This window comes from Lonchura striata, chromosome 2 (genome assembly GCF_050655825.1).
Source record: "Lonchura striata isolate lonStrDom1 chromosome 2, ASM5065582v1, whole genome shotgun sequence".
Taxonomy (NCBI): domain Eukaryota; kingdom Metazoa; phylum Chordata; class Aves; order Passeriformes; family Estrildidae; genus Lonchura; species Lonchura striata.
Genome location: NC_140704.1, coordinates 66,726,683 through 66,752,341, shown reverse-complemented (window position 1 = coordinate 66,752,341; position 25,659 = coordinate 66,726,683). Strand labels below are relative to the sequence as shown.

Below are 25,659 nucleotides of genomic sequence, written 5' to 3'. Positions count from 1 at the left end.
TCGCTGGGATCTGCCGCGACCGCCAAGGACGTGGCGGGGGAAGTGCCTGCTCGCGGGCGCAGCACAGGGACGCCTTGAGGGGACACGAGCGGAGGTTCCTGCCGGGGTCCCGCCGCGGGTGACTCCGCCGCCACCTCCCCTCTTCCCGCGGCGTTTCACAGAATGACTCAGGTTGAAAAAGAGCACAGTGAGTCATCTGATCCAACCTTCCCGCTCAAGCAGTGTCGTCCCAAAGCACATGGCACAGGATTGCATCCAGACAGTTCCTGAATTTCTTCAGTGAAGGGAGACTGGCACCACCGAGCAGAGCCTGCCTCTGTCCTTCTGACGATCTGCCCCCAGGTACACAACTTACCCACGCGTGAGGGGGATGTTTCCCTTGTCCCTGACGAAGAACAGCATGGACAATGAAGCAGGAAAAACGGCACCAGGAAAAACTGCACTGGGAAGCCCACAGTGCTCCCCCAGATTGCCACTAGCGATCGAGTTTGTGTAAGCAAGAGAAAACAGCAGGTGCAGGTTTTTCATCACTAAGTGGTGGCCTATGGAAAGGAGGTAGGGGAAAAGGCTTCGCCGTGGCTTTTACTTCCTCAAAATATGAGGAAGAGTGCATTCCTATTACAAAGTTTAAATACATAAAAATGTGGGATTTTTATCTTACTGAAAGTAAAGTTGAGAAAACACTATGGTTTCACTCTTTATTTTTAGCATCAACTTGCCGTGGGAAGGATGGAGCTGAGCAGTGCAAACCAGCACGCACCTGAAGAAAGGTTTTGGGAATTATGGGGAGCTCAAACAAGGGTGATTCTGAAGGCATACAGAAATGTAAGCTGGCAGCAGCTGCAGAGGAACAGCTGTAAGAAATGGTACTAGGAAATTTTGTGTTGCCTCATCTCTGCTTCATACTGGTTTTTTTTGAACTTCACTGGGGTCCTCCTAGCTCTCTTACATGACTTGGCTCAATTTCTCTGTCCCATTTTCATTAACTATAGGAAATAACTATTATCCAATACCTAGCATAGTGGAATTATTTTCCAGATATTTCTCCTCATAAAACTACACTCTTACTCTCACAATTAAGAATACAGTTTTACATGCAGGGGGATGACCTGCAGTGATAGACGATCCCTATCCTGGAACATGCCTGTTTGAAGTCACCTGCAAGAACCACCTCATTTTGCGTAAACGGCTGATGTGCTACAGCTGCTGACTAATTTTAGGATGATGGTCTGCTTCTACAATGGGCATTTCTAGATCTACATCAGTATAATTATCAAAATAGGAAAAAAATAGTATTTTTGCCTGGATTTGCAATTCATTTTGTCCAGGAACCAATTACCATGCTAGCTTTCAGCTTAAGAGAAGGGGAAGGAAGGCTAGCATAATGTGTTTCCATTATGGGAAGAGCGAGATTTACAGAGGGGATGGAAACTGCACGTTGGTAACATACATTCATTAGTAACAATGCTGGCTTCTAAAATGGTACCTGCGTGGGGAACTGACTAAAATCATTCTTGTGCTGGTCAGGTAGGAGCTGAACAAATTTAAAACGAGCTTCCCTCTTCATGTATGCTAAGAATATTAAGGTAAGCTGTAAACACGATTTTCTCTTCCATATACATGTCAAATGCAGCTACACTAGACATTTGCTCTATAAATTCAAGTGCTGCTTTATTTACTTATTTTACCTATTTAGAACAATTTCCATATAGTGACATACCTTTAAAGAAACTCATGACTCAGAAATACTTGTTGATGTAGTCAATGTCTATTGACATGAGTCACTGAAGTTAAATAAATGTCATTAAAATGAGACAAAACAAAAGGCATATATATATATATATATATATATCTCCAGCAGAACGATAGTGATCATCACCATTTGATCAATCTTCCCTGTGAGTTATATCTGCAAGTTACTTTGAGGTAGTGCTAGAAAGAAGCTGTTGGTCCAAGAGCATCCCTGCAAAAAGAAACATTCACGGCTTAAGTACCATTTAACCTTTTTGAACACTTTTCAGTCTTCACTGGTTTTTAGCCTGTTTTTTCCTCCCTGTTCACTGACTACAGGATCATTAGCCCCTCAAACCATGGTACTAAAGCTTTTCTGTTCAGAATAGTAGAAAACAAAAACATTACTCTTCTTCAAGAATTAAGTGGGCTTTAGGTAAAGGCACTATCTATCACAGCTAGGTACAATGAAGAGTTTATAAAACCAATACTTGATATTCTTCAAAAAAACCCTTTCATCAGACTTAAAAAACTCCACAACTTTCCAGCTGGGCAAAACAGACAAAAAAAAGAAACAAAGTGAAATAGTGTAGTGTTGAAAACATTGGTCCCAATACTTTTTTTTAAATGTTTCTACTGCAATTAGCTCTTTGCAGAACTGAGAGCAGGCATCTGTATCATGGACATGTTCAGGTCTTTGTGTAGGCTTGCTAAGTGAGGCAGTAGCTGGACCAGTGCTTAAAGTTTCCCCAGTTAAAAGTCTCAGCAATGAATGCCAGCAGATCTGATGCATTCACTTTTTCCCTAATTCATGCTTACACCAATACCAAAGTTTTTTCGGTGTGCATTTACAGTAAAGAATATGCTGCACACAGTATCTTGATATGCACTCCTAACTGGTAAGCAGTATAGACTAGAAAGGCTCAGGAGACAGAAAACAAAATCAGAGAGCTATTTAAAACAGCCTCACACAGGCTGCAACCAGCAGACTTCCCTTCTTCAACTCACTTTTCTTCTGTGCTGACTAAAGAAAATACATTCCCCAACATTTCTCAGGTTTGCACAATTAATGGCTCAAACAACCTCCTTCACTACATTTCATAAGCAGTATTTTCACTATACAGGTACTTTACAGCCCAGAACAGAAGATGCATGTCTGAAAATAGTCTATAATGCAGAGTGTGGAGACCTTGCTAAGATGTAAACTCTGCATAAATATTGTGACTACAGACTCTGATGTTTATGTGCTGTGGTAATACAGTGCTGATTAAAGTGAAATCACACAACTACATGGGCTCCTTGTTATATAATTCACATATGGATCAACCTCCCAAAAGCTAAAAAAAAAAAAAAAAAAAAAATCAGTGGATACTCTATAGTATTTCTACCAAGCCAACATGCACCCTTAGTATCTAATAACACAATGAAAGGTTTCCACAAATTACTTGCTACAGGTAAAGTATGATGTTAGGTAACGCTATGCAAAGCAGGATATGCACTTCAAAGCAGGACACTTCCAGGTCTGTGCCTGGGTTATAATCTTCCAGCTTGTGATGACAGTGCTTGTTGGATACAAAATCCTTTGCCTAGCAACTGGTTTGTACTAAGCTCAAGCACCCCAACTGTACACTGCAACTAAAGTGACAGCAAATCCAGCATGATTTTGAAAGTTTAACATCCTCACATCAAAATTCAAGGGGCCTGCATCTATTGAGTTTCCTCCCTTCTGCAGTCATGTGAAACAATTCTATACAGACACACTGTTCTCTTTCCCATCCAAATTCTCTTTGCTTCATTTATTCCACTGTCACATTCCCATTATTAATCTCCCTACTGTGACCCTCCATAGACTAACCAGTTCACACCAGAGAAACATGTACAAAATCCCAGTTTTCAGCCACTTGGCAACTAGTTCTCTCCAAAGCAGGGAAACATTCTAAGACTGTTATAGTTGTCTCCCTGCCTGAAAGAAGGGCTTTTGTTTTCTCTCTTTCTACACCTGCAATGCACAAAATTCAGGAAGAATGAAATTCCTATATCACACCAAAAGACCCTTCCAGTTTAGAGCATCTGTATTTCATGGGTGGGACTTAAAAAAAAAAACCCAGCTGAAATCAAACTGTGAAAAGAGGGAGATTCTGGTGAGCAGGTAGAAGGGACCTGCCATGCCAAATCATCACTCTGCAATGCAGTACTAGTTTCACATTTAAGAACAGCATATGGGATATGACCACCACTTCAATGTAATTAAGTCATTAAAGAAAAAAAACCTGCCATCCTAGCAATTATGGTTTAGACTGCCCCTAAAACACACATCAGTACCAAAATGCCTCGAGTAGCTTTCACATGTATTAGCTGTATGATAATTTCTATCTTTTTCTCTTCAACAAGTATTCATTTGTTTCCAGCCTGAATATATTTAATTGTGTACAGGAGTACACAGTAGCAACAGGAGCTTAATCTGTCCCTATGACTGGGAAATACTTTATACCCTTTCAGGGAAGAACAGTTCAGAGGAAGCCACTCAGAAGTTGCTATCTGAAAGCAGAACTTTCTTCATTGACATCTCCCCTAACCTCTTTTGACTTGAATACTGAGAACTGTCATCCTAAAATGTTATAAACCTCATAACTATGAAACACCTTAGCATGAAGACTGGACAAATAACACGTTTAGGATAGGGTGCAACTTAGTTGAAGAGGATACTGTGAAAAACCAATCAGTATTTGCAGTTTCTTCCTTCTTTAAACCACCTTGGTTTCCTCCAAGGATTTTTATGTGTAAAAACAGGTATTATATTACACCTTGCTGTAAAAGGTCAGATGAGAACACTAACAAGAAGGGCAGAAATAAAATTATCAGTAGGTATCATCCTTAGTCTTTGGAATATTTGCAGCTACAGCAGCTCCAAGTTTACCCTTCTGTATGTTAAAACTGTACAGCGTGTTAAGATTAAGACCTTTTAAGATTTCCTAGGTATCTTGGAAGTATGTGAGAGCTAGTTCTTGCTAGTGCTGATGCCCGTATCAAAGACAGGTGAAATGCCCCTACAGCCTCCAGCTAAACTCCAGAAGCCAGAAGAGAAGGTGTTTCGCATATGTAAGTAAAATCTCTTGCTGGCCAGTTTGCAGAAACAAAATTTTATTTACACAGGCAAGTCTATCTTTAGACTCCCACTGAACTCTTTACATTTCTAGAATATTTACATGATTTCAAGATGCTCCAAGTGATGAACAAAACAAAAAAAAAAAAAGATTACAGAAAATGCCAAAAACATAGCCAAAAAAACCCCCCAACCTATCATTGTGCTTTAAAAATTATGATCTAGAGTAATGTAGAAGAAATGTAATTTTAGCACCTTGGTCATAACGGTCATGCTATATAAGACACTTAAATAGCAGAGGGGATGTCAGAAGTGACCGTATCCAGAGGTTGCCAGTGACAATTCATGAGGGCATCATAGAGTTCTTCACTTGTCTCCATAAATTGTCTGTTCATTTCATCAACATCCAAGTACAGCTGTGGATCTGAAAATAAAAGCCTGGTAAGTACAAGTGTCAGAACTTGGGAGGCTTGCACATGAAAACCTGAAGTAAATGCCTAATATAGTGTACTTTAGGTAAATTTAATGATTTAACAAACTTAATAATACACCTAGTGAGATGTTTATTCACATACAATTTTAATAAAGCTAACAAGTCCAGCTCCTTTTGGAATTAGTGTAGTCAAATGCTAGGACTGTACTGGTATTCTCACATGAAGCAGATACTTTGGGATAATTAAAATTTTTGGACACTATTACAAGACATCTCTACTAATGAGCTTAACATAAAATAATCTTAGCAGAATCAATACAAAGATTAAGCACCTTCTCCAACAGACCATTCTGGAAGGAGAATGAAGACAAGCTAAAAGAAGCCTACTTCAAAGCACTGTTGACAGTGTCCCATTATACGTGACGTGGTATATGCCATTAGCTTTAAAATCCTACTTCATCTTAGCTGTAACCCATTCTTTATCCAATAGTCACCGGGCAGAAGTACGGCTAAATTCAAGGTGCAGTGATAGAATTACCATTACCTTCAGTTATTAGGTCATCATTGATTTCAGTCACAGCTGAAGCTTCCTAAAAAAAAAGTATTCATAGTCAGGTTCCAAGAGCATCGCAAATCCAAAATAATTTTATGCTCCCAAATATTCCCTTCTTCCCACAGCTATAAAATAAGCAGGAGCGGGAGCCATTTGTTGGGGAAGGGTTTCTTGTGGGGTGTTTGTTGCTTTTTAATGCTTTGGTTGGTTTTTTTAAGAAAACCATAGTATAATTCCACTTGAAATGCACTTCTGGAAGTTGTAAGATGATCATATCTAGGTCTGCCAGTTGATCAATTACAATTATTCTTTACTTTTCTTTAACCAAAGTACATCAGAAAAACAGGATAAGATAAACACTGTGAAAACTTGCTATCAGAACTATTATTTGAGATTCATGAACAAATACTACTGCATAAATATCTAATTCTATAGATGCACTCAAGCACTTAAATCCAAAATGTTGAACATTACCTTCACACTTATCTGACTGCATGATTTTAGTTTTAGAACTTTTTTGCTCCGATTTAGACAATCCATATGACTTGTTAATTGTAGGGGTTTTTTTTTAATTAACTGTGTAGTATCTTTACCTCAAAAACAGCTGGAGCCATAACAGCATCTCCTAAAGAGCAGTCTCCAACAGCTTGCATGCTATCATAGGGAGTATAGGAGCTGTAGTTGTAGTCAGCATAAGGATCGTAATTCCACTGTGAATAGTAGTTCTGATAATCTTGGTAATAATCATTATAGTTGTATGACTGGTACCGCTGGAATTCTGCTTTCAGTCTGAAACATGAGAAGGTATATATAGTTAAGGGTTTGAGACAACTGTAAACCCACTGCTGAAATTAACAATTCCACACACTTCCAAATTTATGAGGAAACTTTCCTAAACAGTTGCCGAAGTTTTATGTCACAGCACAACACCTCACATTTATATAAGGAGAGCAAATGTTCACCTCCACCAATGCAAAAAGTAATTATTTCTATGCATTAACTCAAGTTACATTTATCTATATTCAGTTTGAATACTTTTGGTATTGTTTAAACATCCTACTGATTAAAAAAGTAAGATCAGAGACCTTTACCAAGCACTGCTTTTTTAAAGACACTTTGAACACTTAATTAGTCCTTCCAACTTTTGTTTTGTTAACACAAAATCTTGTTATTTCCAGAAAAAGGGGGTAAAGTCAGATTATCTGTTTCAGAGGAGCATCTGATACTGCCTGTAAATTTACCATGTCTACCTTCACCTTCCCAAGTTTTGACCCATGAACAGTTGCCAAAGCTTAGCTATAAGGTGAAGTCAGCACTGCTGTTATCCAGAATGAAACCAAAGCAAGAAATTACAAAACTTATTAGTTATGAAGACCAAAGGGCCAGGTATTTGTTTTCACTGCTTTCCCTCTCCTGAGCAGATTTTTCCCAGGGACAACTTCAAGTTGACTAATGACAACCATCAATGAACACAAGCAGTCTGTTCTAAAACAGATATATACTATATGGGATAAATCAGCTGCACATTCCAAGAAAATCCCCTATGCTTACACATTTCCTCACTGATTACATACAAGCAGATCTCCTGTGCTTGCAGTGTCCAATGTCCCTTTATCTCCACTTTGCTACAGAAAATTCAGATTGGGGCTTTTTGCCAAGACCACAAACTGAAGGAGCTCAGAAATCATTTCCAATGTAGTGACTTAATGACAAACTACTCTGATGGCTGGATTTTAGGATGCTGTGAGAGCATAGTACTCAGCCATTCAGAAACAGGTATAGATTAGTGGTGTGTATTTTAATACTCACACTACATTTCTGCTTCATTACTCTGAAGCTACGCATACATTCTAATAATTAGGTATTTTATTGTCTTACTACTCTAGTAAATAGATGATGTTTCATGTGTCAGTCTTCTGCTTCCATCTTCTCTCCTACATCCATCTCTGTAGGAAAGAAACACCTAAAAATACTGCTGACACTCTTCTGGATAGCAGAAGTGAGGGGAAAACTTTCATTGGGACCTCATTTTCAGAGCAAGTTAGTGAAAGCAAATCTGGACAGTTCTCTCTTGGGTAAGGGCATTTCCATTCCAAAGCAATGTTGATTGGCAAAATTATCCACGGAAGAGAAGCAGAAGCTGTTATTTTTAGCCTTCTAACAGAACACACAAGCTAGCCTCATGAATATATACTGAAATTGTTTCATAGACTGTTCTATTTTTGTCTGTATTCTGGATCACAGGTTATCAAATTTGGTATCAAATCGCTAACTGGATTAAACTGACTAAGAGAACTGAGCTGGCAGAAAAAAAAAAAACCCTCTCAAACCCAACCAACTTTCAATTTCCTGCTGACCTAATCACTTGAGGAGCAAAGAGTAGTATTCTACGCAAACTGTTCAAGCAACATCTTCTTTGGCTTCTTCCCCTCTATATTCTGTGTTTTTCCACTAAAGAGTTCCTTCCTCTGCCAGTCTACTTTAAAATTAACAATGTGCTACTTTGCCTAAACCAAGGGGAAAGGCCTAGAAGAAGAGCTTCCTAGCATAAAAATAAACACTTGTTGTCCCTCCTACTTCTTCAGGCACAAATATTAAATACTTACAAACACATTCAGCTTCACTACCATAACCATTAAGGCTGGTCACAACAGCAGCTAAACCCAAGTTATACAATCTGGCTAGACTTAAGAGTTGGATTTCCCCAGCAATCCTCAAAGAGGCTGATGGATCCAGGCAGTCAAAACATAATGCTTCTTGATTTTGCATCCTGTACAGCCATTATAGCAAGGGCCATAGTCTTTACAAAGGCAGAGCTAAAAGAATCTGATTATTTAGAATTACTGTATCAATGCACAACTCATTTGTTACCTTTTAGAAATTCCTATGCTCAGCCGGATTCGTTTTCCCCCCAGACCTGGTGCATTCTGGCAGTCTTGCAGTGCCCTCATCTGATCACCTTGCTCACCAAATCTGACAAAGGCATACCCTCTACAATTTTCAAAGGGAGAAAACAAATTCTAGTATTCATAACAGTTACAAAGCCAATTAATTCAATTTCTGTCTTCATGAAAACAATAGCTACTATAGCTTCTATTACCTAAGCAAACTCCCTGGCATGTGTGCATGCACAGAAGATGCTTTCACAAAATTAAGAACTTGGGCCAGAAGCAAGACGTTTTGTTGAAAGCATTAAGATGCAACTTGCCGAAAGCCAGCAAAACAGTACATGTTAACTGCTAACTGTGTAAGTAACCAGATTATATATTTCTGCACTTAACAGAAGTTCAGTATATTCAATATATCAGTATTAACCCATTCCTACTACTCTACAGCTCCAACATTCTTTTCTAAATTTGCTCTCTCAGATTTCCTTTTTTTTAAGTTTTTTGAATTAGTCCAGTACAGCCAGTGTTTTCTGAACAACAAATTCACTTATCCCTGCTTCACCCTCTGCCTGGTCAGTGTAACTTCTACCACACTTCATTTATTAATAATAGTAATTCCATCACCCAACCCACTAAGATCTGCTAGGCCTTACACTTCTACACATAAAAAGGGAATTATTTTGTCCTCAGTACTGCACTAAGTGGACACACTGCTGTAGGTAAGCACAGATGTCCATGCAGAGCTCTCCATTCTCCCACCATCTAACCACATTCATGCAGATATGCATTTGGCTGAATTGAAGCTTAACACATTAGTTAGCTAAAACTAACCATAAAGTTTCAGAACCTCAAGGATCTATGTTGTTGAAAAATAATGCCAGAGAATAATCTCTCTTCCTGCCTCTGAAGAAAATTCAAAACCAGCTCAAATGTAAGTTCTTATATATTACTTATAGCAACAAACATACAGCATTAACACATTTTCACAGGCATTACCTGGAATATCCTAGCAGGTCTGTTGCTATTTTGCAGTCAATACAGGAAGGGTACCTCTTTAGGAAATAGTCATAGAGCTGAAAATCATCTACTTCTGGAGTCAGCTCCCCAACAAATATTGAATAATCCGGTCTTTAAAAAGATAGGAGAACCACCATTAAGTTTCAGAGTAATACAGTTCATGTCAGTATTAAAGTCCCTAACATATAAGTAAGTAGTTATTACCGGACAAATAGGGAGACAAAATATGAAGAGAGCATTAAGCAAAACTGTGTTAAGCACAGAACTGCAATGCCATCACTCCAGCAAGTTCTTAATTTCTCTGAGTCAATTCTACGATTTTTGCAAGCATTTCAACAAAGACCCATCCAAGTTTACTAAAGAATCCTTTTACAAGTTGGTTTTAGAAACTATTATTTGTTGTCTGAAGGGCAGGACATCCAAAAATACCAAGAAAAAATATTAAATTACAGCCAGAATTCAAAAAGAGCTAAGACTATTTTGACATCACATCTCAAGCAATTATGAGAGACAAACTAGGAAAAAATCTTCATTATTCAAATGGCAATACAATTCCATAAGCAGTATTTATTGTATAGGCACCAGGTAAGCCATTTCAGGATATTTAAAATAATCTATGACATTCACTAGTCATTAGCAATTTAAAAAGATAAAGGGTCAGAGCTGCTCCTTTCTAAAGGTCTTTACCTGGTCGTGTTAGTACTACTAGGGACAAACTCTATTCTCCCCGGTTTTATTTTGTTCTTTTTCTTCCGTTTCTTCTGCGGTGTTCTCCACCAGCTGTAGGCCTGGAGACACTCTCTTTTTTTTGCCATCAAGTCCTGCAGGGAGAAAAAAAACCCACCTTTATAGTATTTAGCCTCATTTACATTCCTCCCTCCCACTCCCCATCACCACAGGTGATTTCCCCATATTCACCTTGCCCTTGAAAGAAGCCTGGGGTCCCATTTCTCCCTCCGCCTCCCATGAGGGAAAGCAGCCTCTGGGGAAAACGCCTGGCAAAAATAACAGAGCCAAAGGATTGTATGAACAGCCATATTCCCCTGACTTGTCAAGCTGGCTAAAGGATTGACAGCTTCCTCTGGGAATTAGGGACAAACCAGATAGCCTTTTGATGCTGGCCAATCCTAAATGTTAATTAGCTTTAGGACTGGACTGTGTTCCACTTGAGCTCCAGGATGCAAAAAACCCTGCCGCAGCACAATCTGCACAATGAAGAGGCAGGGAAATTGTCACTCTTGCTTAGAGGGGATCTCCACTGTCCCTATCTCCCCTCACCTAAGAATTCTTCTTCTGTGAGATGCCTCTCCTCACTACCCAGCAGTGAGTCACTTTCCCAGGCCAGGAACAACAACAAGAGGCCGATTAATGGAATTTAAGGAGAAAGCAGACCAGGAACAGGCCGTAGCACAGCTGAGGGAAAACTCAAACCCAGATACAAGGCCAGGAAGAAAGAGGCATAAAAAGGTGCCTCTCGGTGAATTAAAAAAAAAAAAAAAACAACAAACAAAAGGAAAAAACTTTTTAAAAAGAAAAAAAAAACCCTAAAACCCCAAAACCCACAGCTCAAAAAAGGAGTGGGGCAACTACACAAAGGAGGAGGGGAAACAGCCTTGTTAACACCGGTTGCCTTCCTCAATGAAGATTCTGATGAACAAGGACTTCCAAAAATAAGAATGATGTTCCATAGAATTTACTTACGCAGGCTTTAATGTTCTTCCTCTATAACATCTCCACACGTATCTTATACAGAGTGTTATGCGCAAGGTTCTTCAAAAGAACTCACGCTCAAATAATGCAAACTGCAAAGCTTCATGTAATGCCCCCCAACCTGCTTGACTCGACACAATTAAGTGTCTTGAGGACAGTCACCAATTACCACATTGCCAGAAGAAATCTTAGGACTAAAAGAACATCCAACTCAGAGCAAGCTAGCTATGTCAGCTTTACATTTACTAGGAATTCCAAGTATGGTTCTGGAATCCATTTAGGCATTGCAAGCCTGTATTTCTGACTAAATTATCTTACCTGGCTTGCCATGGTTCAAACTGTCTTCTGTCCTTCTCGAACAGTGTAACTGCACAGGTTCAATTTCTTACACTCCTTCACCTGAAAAAAATGTGGGGGAGAAAAAGAAGGTGAAGGATTTTATCCTCAATATTAATTACTTTCAAGTATGTTCAGCCCACCATATGTTATTAGTTCAGAACTTAAAAAAATTAAGTTCTGACTTGTCACTGCTAAAGCACTGGAGAGAAAAAGGATATATGGCCAACAAGATTACGATTAGATGTAATCTTCACTGTCCTAAACTGTAACAGACCACAAAGTTTTCCCACTGTCCAAAGCACTAGAAAATTTTAAGAGATCTTTTAAGTCCCCTATACTTTACCCTTAATTCAGAAACACCTACATGTAATAACCCAATAATCCAAAAGATTTTAACATAGTTAAAAGCAAGCCAAAGGACAGAGGTTTCAATATGTTTTGTACAACCTCCCTGGTTTCTTCCCCTTTTAGCCAAATTTAAATTTACTCGTACCACAAACTATGCAGTTGAAAACAAACAGTGGTACTTCCTATGTGCTAAAGAATATGAGAAATAAAAGCAAGATGAAGGCACAGTACAAGCAAACGTGATCTTTCTCTGCACCTTTTCTCCTCCCTCTTGCCTTTTCCACATACGCATTTCACTCATTACCATCAAACCAAAACCAGCAAATAACATTTCACTGCCATCACTAAACCAGTGGACACACTTTCCTGAAGACCTATGTATCTTTGTTGGATGACTAGGGGAAAAAGCCTAAAGAAAGGATATTGGGATAAACAAACATAAAACAGTGCAAAAAACAAATTCATTTGCAAAAAGCTCTGCATTTACTTTCACAAAGAGGCATTCTTCACCCCTCCCAATTTTTTACATCTGGTAAATCTCCTATGCAGATACTTGACGGCCAAAATTGTAGTTCCCATTTCCATACAAGAATTTATGTAATGTTTTAGATCTCGGCTGATTAAATCCACAGCTACAGTATGCAATAAACAGAGAGCATCTACAATGCCTTCAAGGCTTGCCTGAAGAGTGGAGCAGTTCAGAGCACTACTTCTGAAAATGGATTACAATAACTTGACACAGGATAGCCATAAACCATAATTACAGTATTCACGCATGGTGCTATTCAAAGTAACTACGGAGTTCATCCCCACATCCATCGTGAAGCCAAGAAAAAAAGTCAAGTACAAACAGACCTAAAACACTAATACGGTTTGTGTATGCTACACTGAGCACATGCTAACTGAAAGTAATTGTGTTCACTATAAAGATTTATCAGCAGCAACTTCTTCCTCTTAAGGGTGGTCATTATTAACACAAATATCCACGTAAAAAAGTTCCTCTAACATTAGTTTTCAATAAGAAGAACCATAAACTCCTCCATGTTCTCAACACTGAAATACTGAATTTTTAATTCACAGCTGTGCAGTAACTTTTTTTTAACTTACCACTTTTCACTCATGCAGACCTAATGGAAGATGGCACACACGACAGAGTGCTCTTGTTGAAAGAGGCTATCAGGAGTCAAGTGATGTTTCTCAGTCGACTATCACCAACTTTTATGCAAAACCAGTTTTGTATGCCTCCCTGCCCAATGTTCACCTTTTCACTACAAAACAAGAACATTTTAAAAGCAATTAGAACAGCGTGTACTAATATACTTTTTTTTTTTTTTTCCACATTTGCTTTATCTACAGTCACAGCTACCTTTCATTTAAGCAGCAGGGCAGCTTCAACCTCCAGAATTCAAACTCATCTTTAATTGGATTACACACACTCCATAGCAACTTTTTATTTTATTCCACTTTCTTGCATTAGTGCGTTCATATGGGCAAGAAGGTGGGTGAAGTTGCTCACGGCCCGAATCGCCCGTGCAAACACCGCTCAACCAGGCAGCGGGCGATCCGCCCCGCTTCCTTTGGCTCCAATTTCGCTCACACCACGCCTGGGGCAGGGCGCGGGGATGAAGGAGCCCCGCAGAGCTCTTGGGGCCGGCGCGGCGACCCGGGCCGAGCCCAGGCCCGAGCCGTGACGCATTTCTCTAACCGAGCCACTCGGCACGACGGAAGAGCCGACCACAAGTGCGCCCCGCCCGGCCGCGGCCCTCCGCAAACGGCCACACTGGCGCCGGGGCCGCGCTTCCCGCTCACTGTGCTACGCGATAAAAAAATTAAGTAATGAAAAAATATAAAACGACCCGACGAAATAACAATAAAAGCCAGCAGGGCCGGGGCCGGTTCCCCGGGGCCTCGGCCCAAGCGCCTCCGGGGCCTCCGCGCCCCGCGCGCCCTGAGGGAGGCGGGGGCCCCGCGGCCCCGGGGAAGGGAAAGGGGAACACCCCGGCCCAACCCACCCCGCCTCGTTCCCAACATCCCGGTTCGCGCCCCTCTCCCCGTCAGCGGCCCCGACCCCGACCGCCGCTCCCCTCCCCCCTCGCCATCCCGGCACTAACGCCTCTCGTCCTCCCCGCCGCCATCACCGGCAGCGCCGCTTCCGCCCGCGAGGCCCCCAGCGCGGGCTGCCCGCGCGCAGCCCGGTGCCCCGCCGCCGGCGCTTCCCCCTCCGCGGCGGCTCCCGGGGACCCTCCTCACCCGCGGGGAGCGAGCGCGCCGGACGCCACGCGCGGGGCCGGCGCGGAGCGGCGCAGGCACCGCGGCGGACGGGCGGGCGGCGGAAGAGCCGGCGGGACCGCCCGGGCGGCGCCGCGCGGTGGCGGATGGAGCTGGTGGCGGGGTGCTACGAGCAGGTGCTGCTGGGGTTCGCCACGCGGCCCGGCCAGGTAACGGGAGCGGGGGGAACGGGGGGAAGCACAGAACGGTCTGGGTTGGAAAGGACCGTGGAGGCCATTTCGTTCCACCCCCCTGCCACGGGCAGGGACATCTTCCGCGAGACCGGCGTGTTCAGAGCCCCATCCAACCTGGTCGCGAACGCCTCCGGGGAAGCGTGCGGGGGAAATACCTGCCCCGGCCGCCCCTCTGGAAGCGCGCCCCGGTACTCACCGTCTCGCCCGTTCGCAGCCGCGGTTCCGGACGCCGCCGGGGCTCTTAAAGCGCGTTGCGGGGGCGGGGCGGCCTCTCCGCGGCTCTGCCGCCAGACTCGGCCCCCTCGCGGGCCCGAAGGGCGCCCGGGAGCGGCGGAGCCTCCGGGCTGCGGCAGACGCGTGGGTGCGGGGGGCTGCGGTGCGAGGTCGCTCCTCCCGACGCGGTGCGGAGGATGGATGGGACGTGGGCTGGGGCCAGGTGGAAGGCGTGTCTGCAGCCTGCCGTGATGGAAAACGAGAGAATCCGCCTGTCTTACTCTTGTGATTTATCTCTGTGGAGAGACAGCTTCGTCTAAGCGCAGCACTGATTACAAGGGACGGTTTGCACACTTAAATCCTTTGGACTAATCTTCTAACAGCACATTAACTCAGTAAGATCCCATTATGCTTAAAGCTAAGTATAATTCCTCCTTCTGAACTCGGCACTGGTGAGGCCACACCTCGAGTGCTGTGTTCAGTTCAGGCCCCGTCAATTCAGAAAAAGCATTGAGATGCTGCAGCAGGTCCAGAGAAAGGCAATGGAGCTGCTGAAGGGTCTAGAGCACGAGTCCTGTGAGGAGTGACTGAGGGAGCTGGGGTTGTTTAGTCTGGAGAAAAGGAGGCTCAGGGGGACCTTACCACTCTCTACAACCACCTGAAAGGAAGCTGTAGCCAGGTGAGGGTTGGCCTCTTCTCTGAGGCAGCCAGTGACAGGACAAGAGGACATGGTCTCACACTGTGCCAGCAGATGTTTAGGTTGGGCATTAGGAAGAATTTATTCATAGAAAGGGTGATTAGACATTGGAATAGGCTGCCTAGGGAGGTGGTGGAGTCACCATCCATTATAGTGTTTAAGGAAAGCCTGGAGGTGACACTCAGTGCCATGGTCTGGTTGACAGTGATATTCAGTCATGGGTTGGACATGATGATCCCAGAGGTCTTTCCCAACCTATTTGATTCTGTGATTCTGATTTTTACATATATACTTTTTCAGCTTTTGCTTTTAAAAAATAAAAGTACAGGACAATGAAGTGGAAGCTTTCTGTGGTAAGCTGGAGAAAGACCTGTTTTGCATTTCATTTACAGTCGTGGACAGTCGTTCCTGATTTTACACATCATGCCCACTCCGCCTCATTGTCAGCTGTAGCAGTAAATAACAGATACGTGGTCACTGGGAGCAGAGATGAGACAATACAAATCTATGACATGAAAAAGAGGATAGAACATGGGGCGCTGCTACAGCACAATGGTAAGGGAGCATTTCTTTGTAAAAAAACCTTAATGATAAAATATTGTAGCTGGAAAACTCCCTTGCTAGAAGAAGAAAATTGATTTTTTTTTTCTAATAAGAAAAAGAGATGGTGTTGCAGCCATGATGGTGAGATCATACAAACAAGGTAAGCTTTTGAGCATAGAAGATAAAAACAATTGTTTTGGTATTAGATCACAAATATTGCTGCTGCTTTAAATTATTTGTAGTTTTAACTGGTTAAGAAGTTATGAGCCACAAATGTGCCATTTTTCTCATATCAGGATGGCTTATTTAGACCATGCCTACTCCCAGCTACTGTCTTTCCCAGTGTTTTTGTCCTGTCACAAGTGTACATGAGCCACACAAAAGAGAGTTTGTGTGTGAGAGTAGGCTGCTGCTTCCAGAGGAGCTAACCTGGTACATTTCCCACTGTATGTGCTGCCTGACTTACAGCTGCAAAGTACATGATGGAGTCACAGAACAGTTTGGGTTGGAGAGGATCTTTTAAAGGTCACCTAGTCCAACCCCACTGCAGTGAGCAGGGGCATCTTCAACGAGATTAGGTTACGCAGAGCCCCGTCCAATTTGGCCTTGAGTGTTTCCAAGGACGGAGTATCAACCACATGTCTGGGCAACTCTTACAGTGTATCAGCACTGTCCTTGTGAAAACACTTCCTCCTTACATCTAATCTAAATTTACCCTCTTTAGTCTAAAACAATTACCCCTTGTCCTACCACAACAGGCCCTGCTAAAAGGTTTGTCCCTATCTTTCTTCTAAGCCCCCTTCAAGTACTGGAAGGCCACAATAAGGTCTCCCTGCAGTCTCTTCCCATCTGAACAATTCCAATTCTTTCAGCCTTTTCCTGCAGGAGAGGTCATCCATCTCTCTGTTCATCTTCATGGCCCTTCCCTGGACTTGCTTCAACAGGTCCATGTCATTCTTATGCTGTGGACCTCTTGGAGCTGCAGGCAATGTTCCAGGTGGGGTCTCAGAAGAGCAGAGCAGAGGGGCAGAATCCCATTCCTCAACCTCCTGCCACGCTGCCTTTGGTGCAGCCCAGGACACATTTGGCTTTCTGGGCTGGAAGCACACATTTCTGGGTCATGTCCAGCCTCTCATCCCTCAGCAAGCCTAAGTCCCTCTCAGCAGAGCTGCCCTCAATCTGTCCATCCCCCCACCTGTGCTGATACTGGCTTGCACTGTGCTTTGTGGAACTTTGAGGTTCCCATGGCCCACTACTTGAACTTGTTCATGTCCCTCAGGATGGCATCCCATCCCTCACCACTCACAGGGTTTGGTGTCATCTGTAAACTTGCTGAGTGTGCATCCTTTGTCTATATTGTCTATTGGTACAGTCATCTGTTAATGGCTGTCCAAATAAATCTGGGTCATTTGTGGCTCAGTATTGATTAACCAAAAAGATCCAGGAGCTAGACTGAGCATGGTATCAGCATTTAACTCATGTATGATACCTCTGGTGATAATGGGGAAGCAGCACGTGCAGCAAATTCAGCTGTGTGTCAGGAGCAGGGCTTTGACATGGAAGCATTCCTATCACTGATAGAAGCCCTCTGCCATGGTCTTTGAGTACTGCTGTGACAGAGAACAGACCAGATGGAGTTCAGATGTGTGTGGGTAAAGGGTGCCTGATAGAGCATATGAGAATATTGAATATAGCAAGAAAGTTCGAGGGTTTTTTGAAGAAATACTTAGAAAATAATATAGATTTTCCCAAGGTTAGGGTAGTAGCTGGCATGCCTTGATGGAAGAAGCTTTTCTGTTAAGTTGTACATTCTCTATTAATTTGTGCAATAACTGTTTGGTGTGTGCAACATTGTTAATTGTATTTCTAGGCACAATAACTTGTTTGGAGTTCTATGGGACAGCACATCTACTGAGTGGGGCTGAAGATGGACTCATTTGTATCTGGAACACAAAGAGATGGGAATGTCTGAAATCCATTAAGGCACATAAGTAAGTTTCTTAAATCTTCATATTTGCATACATTTTCATGTCTATTCTACTTGTAAATAATACATGTGACTAATGTTTTGTTTTTATCAGGGGACACGTGACATCACTTTCTATTCATCCTTCTGGGAAATTAGCTTTGTCAGTTGGAACAGATAAAACATTAAGGTAAGTCAAAACTGATGAAGGAATGCAGAGAATCATAATTCAGTAACTCTTAATACGCAACAATTCCATGTTGGGACTAGGCCATGCAACACTGATAAAACATATTTGTTATCAAATTATTCAAAGATCCATTGGTTTGTCTTCTGAAATTCTAAGTGCCAGCTGTTCATACCTTCTTCTTGTGAGCTCTGACTCTTCACTAGTCACTTGTAGATGTATAAATATATTTGCATTTTGGAAGACAATTTGCTTAAACTTTTGAAAAGTGACAGGTTTTGTTTAGTGGGATTTTTCACTTGGAGTGTTTCCATGTTGCTGTAGATACCTGTTTTAGAGCTATAAAAATGCTATTTTAATAGCACAAATTTCTATTGGCCTCCTTTTTGGCTTAGTATTGCAAATGGTAGTTTAGAAAACAAATAACACAAGTTCAACATTACAGCAATGCAATATATGCAAGCAATACATGAACTCATCATTTTCTCTTGCATTAAGAAGGCAGAAAAATGCATAGAGAGGCTTAAAAGCTTCCTTTGGGTGCCTCATGACAGCAGACTGGATTTCAGTTTCGCTGTGCTTTTTTTAACCAGAATGCATATTACCTGTTGTTGTGTTTCAGAACTTGGAATCTTGTTGAAGGACGATCAGCCTTTATCAAAAACCTGAAGCAAAGTGAGTTTATCAGTCTAAATCCACTAATGAAGTGCAATTTGATAGTTTTGTTTTTTGTGTAAAGAAAAGTTGCTGAATTAATCAAGTCAGTTAATTGCAAACTTTCACAATGTCTTTTTCACACGTGCAGGCAAGCATATGTAAGCTCTTGTCTTTAATTATAATAATTTAGCAAAAGGAAAACGTAGTACCACTAAAGTAAGTCTTTGTTTTCCTTGAAATTTGAGGTCAGAGCATTTAAATAAATGTATTTCAGCTTGTTTTTCTTTATGGGATTCTGATAATCAGAAATAAACTAATAGCATAGCTGTTTTTTCTAATTCATTTGATTTTTCACTGAATATTTTCTTAGGTCTAGGTAGAAGCTGCTTCTAAAGATTCTTACTTTTACATTCTCTGTATCAATGTGTACAGATGCACACATAATTAAATGGTCCCCTGATGGAGAGAAGTATGTGACTGTGATAACAAACAAAGTGGATATCTACAGCCTTGACACAGCTTCAATCACTGGCACCATTACAACAGAGAAGAGGATTTCTTCACTTAGATTTATTACAGTAAGTACAAAACCGAGAGGTGTTGGGGAATTTAACTGCTTTGAAACACACTTTGGAACACACTAAATTAATCACACTTGCATTTCTCTTTCCCCATTCCAAGGATTCTATCCTTGCCATAGCTGGAGATGATGAAATGATTAGGTTCTACAGCTGTGACTCTCAAAAATGCTTGTGTGAATTTAAAGCTCATGAAAACAGGTATTCTATATTTGTTTACTATTTAAATACTTAGGGCAATGCTGAGTTCTTGCTAAAGTTCTACAGCTTGTAATTTTCGGCATATTTTGCTTTTGTTTTAGTATAGAAAGTGAATATATTTTTGTGCTAAATTCCAAACAGACTTGTTTATTTTTTGTATGAGCATAAGTACTGTGCTGTCCATGCATGTTACAAAAACAATAGCATACAGAATTAAGAATATTGCTATTCTAAATTTGTGAGTGTGTTTGTGTTTAACCACTCTTTACTGAATCTGACTCTTTAGAATGCTTCAAAACAACAAACCAGTTTTATTCAGTTCAAACAATAGGAGTGTAATTATGTATTCTCTGTTTTTGAATACCAAATATTTATCCAAACGTTGCTTTGAATTTATCAAAACACAAAAGCATTAGCAGTAATGTTACTGATGTGTCTAATAGTGTATGCTTTACAGTACTAAAGAGTTCTGAATTGAATCCTAATAAGCCTAAGATAAATGACAGCACTCAAAGGAGATCCAAGTTCCTGCCTGTCACTTGGGGGTTTTTTGTTCAAACTGATTTTTTAGACTGTTGCCTATTCATCTTTAATTTGTCTCAGCTTACTGGTCTGGCGTGAACTGCAATGCTATAAGATAAAAATGTATTTTTTTTCACAGAATAAAAGATATTTTTAGTTTTGAAAGAGAAGGACAGTATGTTATCGTTACTGCATCCAGTGATGGTTACATTAAAATGTGGAATCTGGATCTTGATAAGGTTGGTATATTACACTGTTTGTTACATTTAAGAAAATAAACAGAGAAACAGAATTGCAAACAGTTCTGTTGTAGGAGTTAATTTTAAATCACTGAGGGAATTTTACATAAAATGTGGATGTCTTGATCTTCTTCCATGTTATGTTATGTAGAGATGTATGTCTATGCACATATATTCATGTACTCGTATTTTTTTTTCATCTTTGTACTTTTTTTGTTAACAAACTGTAAAATCTGATGATATTATGAGATCTTATCTCCACTTTATGTAAAGTCATGCTTCCCATCAGACCTAGCCAAGCTTATGACTATCTAATCAGTTATGTATGTTATGACTGTGGAATCAGTTAAGGATTGTAATGGATTGAATTTCTGTAATGCTGATGACTGTTGCTACTCTTTTAAAAACCTGAAGTCTGTGGTTTGGGCAAGGGAAGGTGGTTGCTGATGTTGGCAAAGAACTTATAAAAATACATAAATGTACTGGGTACTTGTAGTTCCTGTATTTTCAAACAGTTCTGATTAGCACACTTCAGCAAGGAATCATGTCTTATCTTTAAAGTTTATTGTTCACTCTTAAAATCAGAAATAGATTTTTACAATATATTGCCTACAAAGGATTTACTATATGATAAGTATCTTACCTAGTTTAAACAATTATTACTCAACATGTATACACTTCAACTATGAATTTGCCTGTTTTTAATTTCACCCACTCTGATTATTTTTATACTTATAAGTGCAGGAGCGATTTTCCTCTTTTCTCTTCACCTTACATTTCTGTTCCCCTTGTACAGAATTGACAGAGTGATCTTTACCTTTCTGTGTAACATATTTATTTTGACCAAATTCCTTTCCCTGCAGGCAAAGTTTTGCATAACTGTGTGGGCTGCTCTGTCCAGCTCTGAGGGGTAGAATATCCTAATACAGTAGTTTCCAGTGGGTTGATGCTGTTAACACTGCCCATGTGTCTGTGACACTTTATCCCCTGATATCTGTAATAGAGTATTTTTATTCCAAAAGCTGAGTGATACAATTGCCTAACAATGAAAGTGGGCACCTTACATGCTTTCTCCCTTCAAATACTTCATTAAGTTTAACCAGAAATAAAATTAAGTTTCAATAATCTTCTTTTATGTTTTCTTCAGATTAAAGATGGGCCATCTTTATTGTGTGAAGTCAATACCAAAGCCAGGCTGACATGTCTTGCAGTATGGCTTGACCGAGCTTCAGAAATGAAAGAAAACTCTGATAAAACTGCAACATCATGTCAAGGTAACAGAACTTTGTAGTTTGAATTGTTAATGTGATTGTGAAGTGGAATACACCAAGTGGGAGGCTTCTCCTATATCCACTGGAAAATGTTCTGGAATTTTGAAGACGTGGGGATATGATGCTGGCAAGTGATACATACACTTACCAATCTGATAGTGTCTCAAGCCCATATATTTGTTGGAGAACAAAAGCCTCTTTTCACATTTATTAAAGTTCTTTTTCTATTTGCTGGAATAACATACTGTGGAAGCCACTGTGAAACTTTTGAGATAGTTAAGAAAACAAACAGTTGACAGAGCTGCATGTCTTATTTTCCTATAAGCAAAATTGGGTGTGAGACCACTGTAGCTGGGCAAACTTACGAAGTCTAGCTCAGATTTGTTTAGGTTTTCTGCTGTTGTTTTCCTGCATTGTAGTCTATTTACATACTCGATCTTTATGTATTTTAATCTCACACGCAAAGCTAGCATAAGTGGCACTTTCCACTGTAAAATAAAAAGTTATTTATAACTCTTTTTTTAAAAATGAGATCCAAATAAGTCTCTGTGCCATTTACACTATAAAGATTGGACATAAAGTTCAGTGTGCTTTTTTTCAGAAACAGAAGATGAAAAATCATCAATAGCCAGGATAGACAAAGATTTTTGGACTACTAAAAGGGTTAAAATAGCAAGAAGAAAGAGAAAAATTATTCCAGGAAAACAAAAACTGGAAGCTCCAGTGCAAAAGAAGAAAAAGAAACAGAATAACTCGGCATGAAGGCAGCTACTTTCCCTCCTGTACAAAAAGTAAATGCTGTGTTGCCCTAGTTTTTATAAGAATCTAAACCCTAAGTGGCCATACACCTCTGATTCAATGTGTTTTTAAAATGTAATTAATGTTCTTACCCTAATAAACTGACTGATCATTCTGGGAACATCCCCTAAGTGAAAAAAGCAAAAATTAATTAATAATATGTAATGTTTGTATTTTTCTATTAACAATACCATACACTCTTTAACTGGCTCTGAAAAAGCCAGCTAAAATAATAAAAAATAGGTGCATCTGTCTCAGTTACATTTTTATTTCACTTAATTGCATATTAGAAACATGTACACTTTTTAGTGTTAAAACTGTTATTGTTCAGTTTGACTCAAGGTATGGTCTGTCTTTGTCCTGCATTTCTTCTCCTACTCTAAGGAAGAACATGTTAAAAATACTTAAAATATGATTATCACATCCCACTCATAGAATCATGGAAAACTGTAATTTCTAATTTTTGACGTGGACTTATACATGGACTTTATAAGCACAACATTTGACTTTTTTACTGTGTGGATACTTAAATATATTTAAATGTTTTAAAAATCTTTGCTCCCATGGTTCACATGGTTCACTGAAGCCTTTTGTTCAAAATATGATACGTAATTTTAGGCAGAAGAGTTTATATCAATATGGTTTTGCCCTTTCTTCCCCCTTCCCAATGTATTTTTTCAAGTTCTTGATCTGAGCCATGTTGTTAACAAAGAATTATAGAACACCTGAAATTTTGGCCATGCTGATAAAATGTCTCCTCTTTTGTTTGCACTTAAACAAAAAGTAAATTCCTGACATTCTCCGTCTGTGGGAACAGGAATTCATCCTAAGCCTTATTACAAATATATAGTGGGTAAAACAAAACTGAACAAGGTCAAAGAGGTGAACTAAATGTTTCCTTTCTTTATTTTAAGGTCTAAGGCATGATAATGTTGTTTTCTGCACTACTGGAGTAGTCATTACTATTTCTGTTTTCAAAGAGTAATTGTAATCCTACTTTGTTCTTATTCACTTCATCCATTCCTCCTTATTTGTGTAGCAAGAGAAAAAGTAGAGAAAATCAGAAAAAAGATTGAACCAAATCTGGAGACAGGAATGCAGGCTGGTTTAGGGATCTAAAACAATGTAACTCCAGCACTGTGCTCTGACACTGAAACAAAATGAGCATCATCAGTGCTGTTACAGAATTGTTCATGTGACAGTAGCAGTATTCTCTTGGAAGTGGGTGTCCATATTTATCTTCTGTAACTGTTTCCCTTACTTAGGCAAATGATCAGAGCCTCTTTTTTGGATATTCAATATAGTTGATTTAGGCAATCTCAGTTTAATTCAACATTAAAGGTATTAAGTTTGAGCTTACAGAGTTTTTAATTTTATTGATACCCTAAATATTTGTCTTCATAAACACATGCAAATAATATAGGACTTCAAATGGTTTGTTGACTTGACATAAAAGTGCCAGATTTTAAATTCCTAAGGCTTCTACAGTAAATACAAGACTTAAGGGAATTGTACAGTGATTTCACTTGTAAAGTCTTATGCCTATTTGCTAGTGCTTATCTTATGTCCTTGATAATGGGCATGTCTGCCAAATGTCTGCCACTAGTAAACCAGTTTTTACTGTTTGAATTTTCAAATCATCACAACTGCAGAAGCAGGTTTGCAGAAGCACTAGGGAAAAAATCGAGTCTGCACGTAATTTTAAGATCAAAAAGCAAAAATTCACAGAATTTGGGTCCTAAAGTTTGCACTTCGAAATATTACACATTTGTAAAAACCCAAACCCCCTGTGTAGTAACAAAGAATTATCCATCTCATGAGACTCAGAACAATTTGTGGAGACAGAGAAGAACAGTCCTTAGGGGAAAACCTGTATTTTTCATACCTTGAGTGAATACTCTGCTACTAATGAGTATTTTGCAATCTGTTGTTACATCTTTGTATACATCTTCCTTTTCAGCACATTTTCCATTCTAGTTGTCAGGGAACTGCTTAGAATGGTAGAGGGGAGGCAGTAGCACAGGGAGAGGAGATGTCAGCAGTGGCAGAGCTGTCCCTGTCAGAAGGGGTGGGTGTGCACGACACTGGGAGAATAGATGGAGCCATAGCTGCAAGGAACAAGGCTCAGGGAGCAGCAACTCAGCTGAGCTCCAGCAGCTGTGGATTTCTTCCAGTTTTCCTGCTTCCTCTCTTGGGCAATCCCTGTGCTGCATCACAAAGCAGAGCCCACTGAAGCTTGTACCAGTGAAGCTATTACAGAGTTTGAATTAAAGAGGAAACACCATCCACTATAGCTTAGATATGTGTTGGTTGTGGCACTTTGCACGAAGGGAGAAGATTCCTACTTAAACCACTGAAGCCAACAAAGGAATTAAATTGCTCCTCACTTTCTGACCATTATGCTAATTCATAAAGATGGCAAAATTTGAAATGGAGCTATGGAAAGCATTTTGCAGAAAGTACAGGCTTCTCATGTTTTATGCCTTCTCTTATGAAGAGGAATTGAACACACTCAGTTTAGGGATCTGGCTATAGGAGTACTTTTTCTTTCTATATAGTGAAACGTCCATGGGAAGGAAGTGCATGGACAATTGGAGTAATATCATGGAGGACCATTATATGAAGAAAATCTATTTCAGCACTCAGAAAAGAGAAGGAGTTTAGCTTTGTAGGCAGTTATAAACATCTCTACATTTTTCCAGATTTAAAAAAAAAAAAAAAAAAGCTAAACATTTTCTTTACAAGATGTTTTCTATCTCTTGTTGTTGCATAACTTCTACAGCCGAAGACTGCTTTTTCTGTTGCACTAGTTTGGAATTTGGAGGTCGTAGAAATCCTCTGCGTGTACCGTACGAGAGCTATACTGAAATTAATGATCAAAGCTAGAAGCAGCCTCTGGCTGCCCAGAGCTGTAGCTCATGCTACACCAAAACCAAGCCCAGATTCTGAGCTGTACCACGCAACCCCACTTGTGGATGAGGACCGGGATGGATTGGATGCACACTACTGCAGTTGTGCAGGAGCTTTGCCTCTCACTGAAGACGAGCACAAACCCCGTTCTGTACTGAGGCACCAGCGCTCGCTCGGGCGCTCCCGCCGTACCGGGGGATTCCCGGCAGCTCTGCAGGTAGGCGCAAAGACCCCTGGCTGCTGGCCTCACCCTGCCCTGCTTCTTGGGTGAGTTTTCCCTTGGTTTCGTGCTT

At 40.5% G+C, this 25,659-nt stretch overlaps 2 protein-coding genes across 23 annotated transcripts; one reads left to right on the top strand and one right to left on the bottom strand.

Annotated features, from left to right (window-relative positions):
• Positions 1-684: 684 nt before the first annotated feature.
• On the bottom strand, positions 685-14,921 carry LOC110483196 (tRNA selenocysteine 1-associated protein 1). Of its 19 annotated transcripts, none has more exons than XM_085573561.1 (11): positions 14,781-14,921; positions 13,230-13,390; positions 11,754-11,834; positions 10,644-10,720; positions 10,413-10,546; positions 9,705-9,836; positions 8,692-8,811; positions 6,414-6,609; positions 5,812-5,857; positions 5,090-5,258; positions 685-1,963 (listed from the first exon to the last, which is right to left on the bottom strand). In XM_085573561.1, exons 4-10 carry the CDS (start codon positions 10,671-10,673, stop codon positions 5,122-5,124), a joined length of 795 nt encoding a protein of 264 aa, XP_085429687.1. In that variant the 5' UTR covers positions 10,674-10,720; positions 11,754-11,834; positions 13,230-13,390; positions 14,781-14,921; the 3' UTR covers positions 685-1,963; positions 5,090-5,121. The 19 variants fall into 19 exon arrangements, with proteins under 19 accessions (XP_085429687.1, XP_085429686.1, XP_085429692.1 ...); XM_085573560.1 differs by lacking the exon at positions 14,781-14,921 and adding an exon at positions 14,234-14,282; XM_085573566.1 differs by lacking the exon at positions 10,644-10,720.
• PAK1IP1 (PAK1 interacting protein 1) lies at positions 14,486-25,575 on the top strand. 4 transcript variants are annotated; one of them, XM_085573553.1, is made up of 10 exons: positions 14,486-14,560; positions 15,887-16,049; positions 17,908-18,028; positions 18,119-18,193; positions 18,813-18,865; positions 19,280-19,425; positions 19,529-19,626; positions 20,288-20,387; positions 21,535-21,661; positions 25,239-25,575. In XM_085573553.1, the coding sequence occupies exons 1-10, from the start codon at positions 14,498-14,500 to the stop codon at positions 25,340-25,342; spliced, it is 1,050 nt and encodes a 349-aa protein (XP_085429679.1). In that variant the 5' UTR covers positions 14,486-14,497; the 3' UTR covers positions 25,343-25,575. The 4 variants fall into 4 exon arrangements, with proteins under 4 accessions (XP_085429679.1, XP_021408562.3, XP_085429678.1 ...); XM_021552887.4 differs by lacking the exon at positions 25,239-25,575 and adding an exon at positions 22,260-22,709; XM_085573552.1 differs by lacking the exon at positions 25,239-25,575 and adding an exon at positions 22,245-22,709.
• Positions 25,576-25,659: the final 84 nt, after the last annotated feature.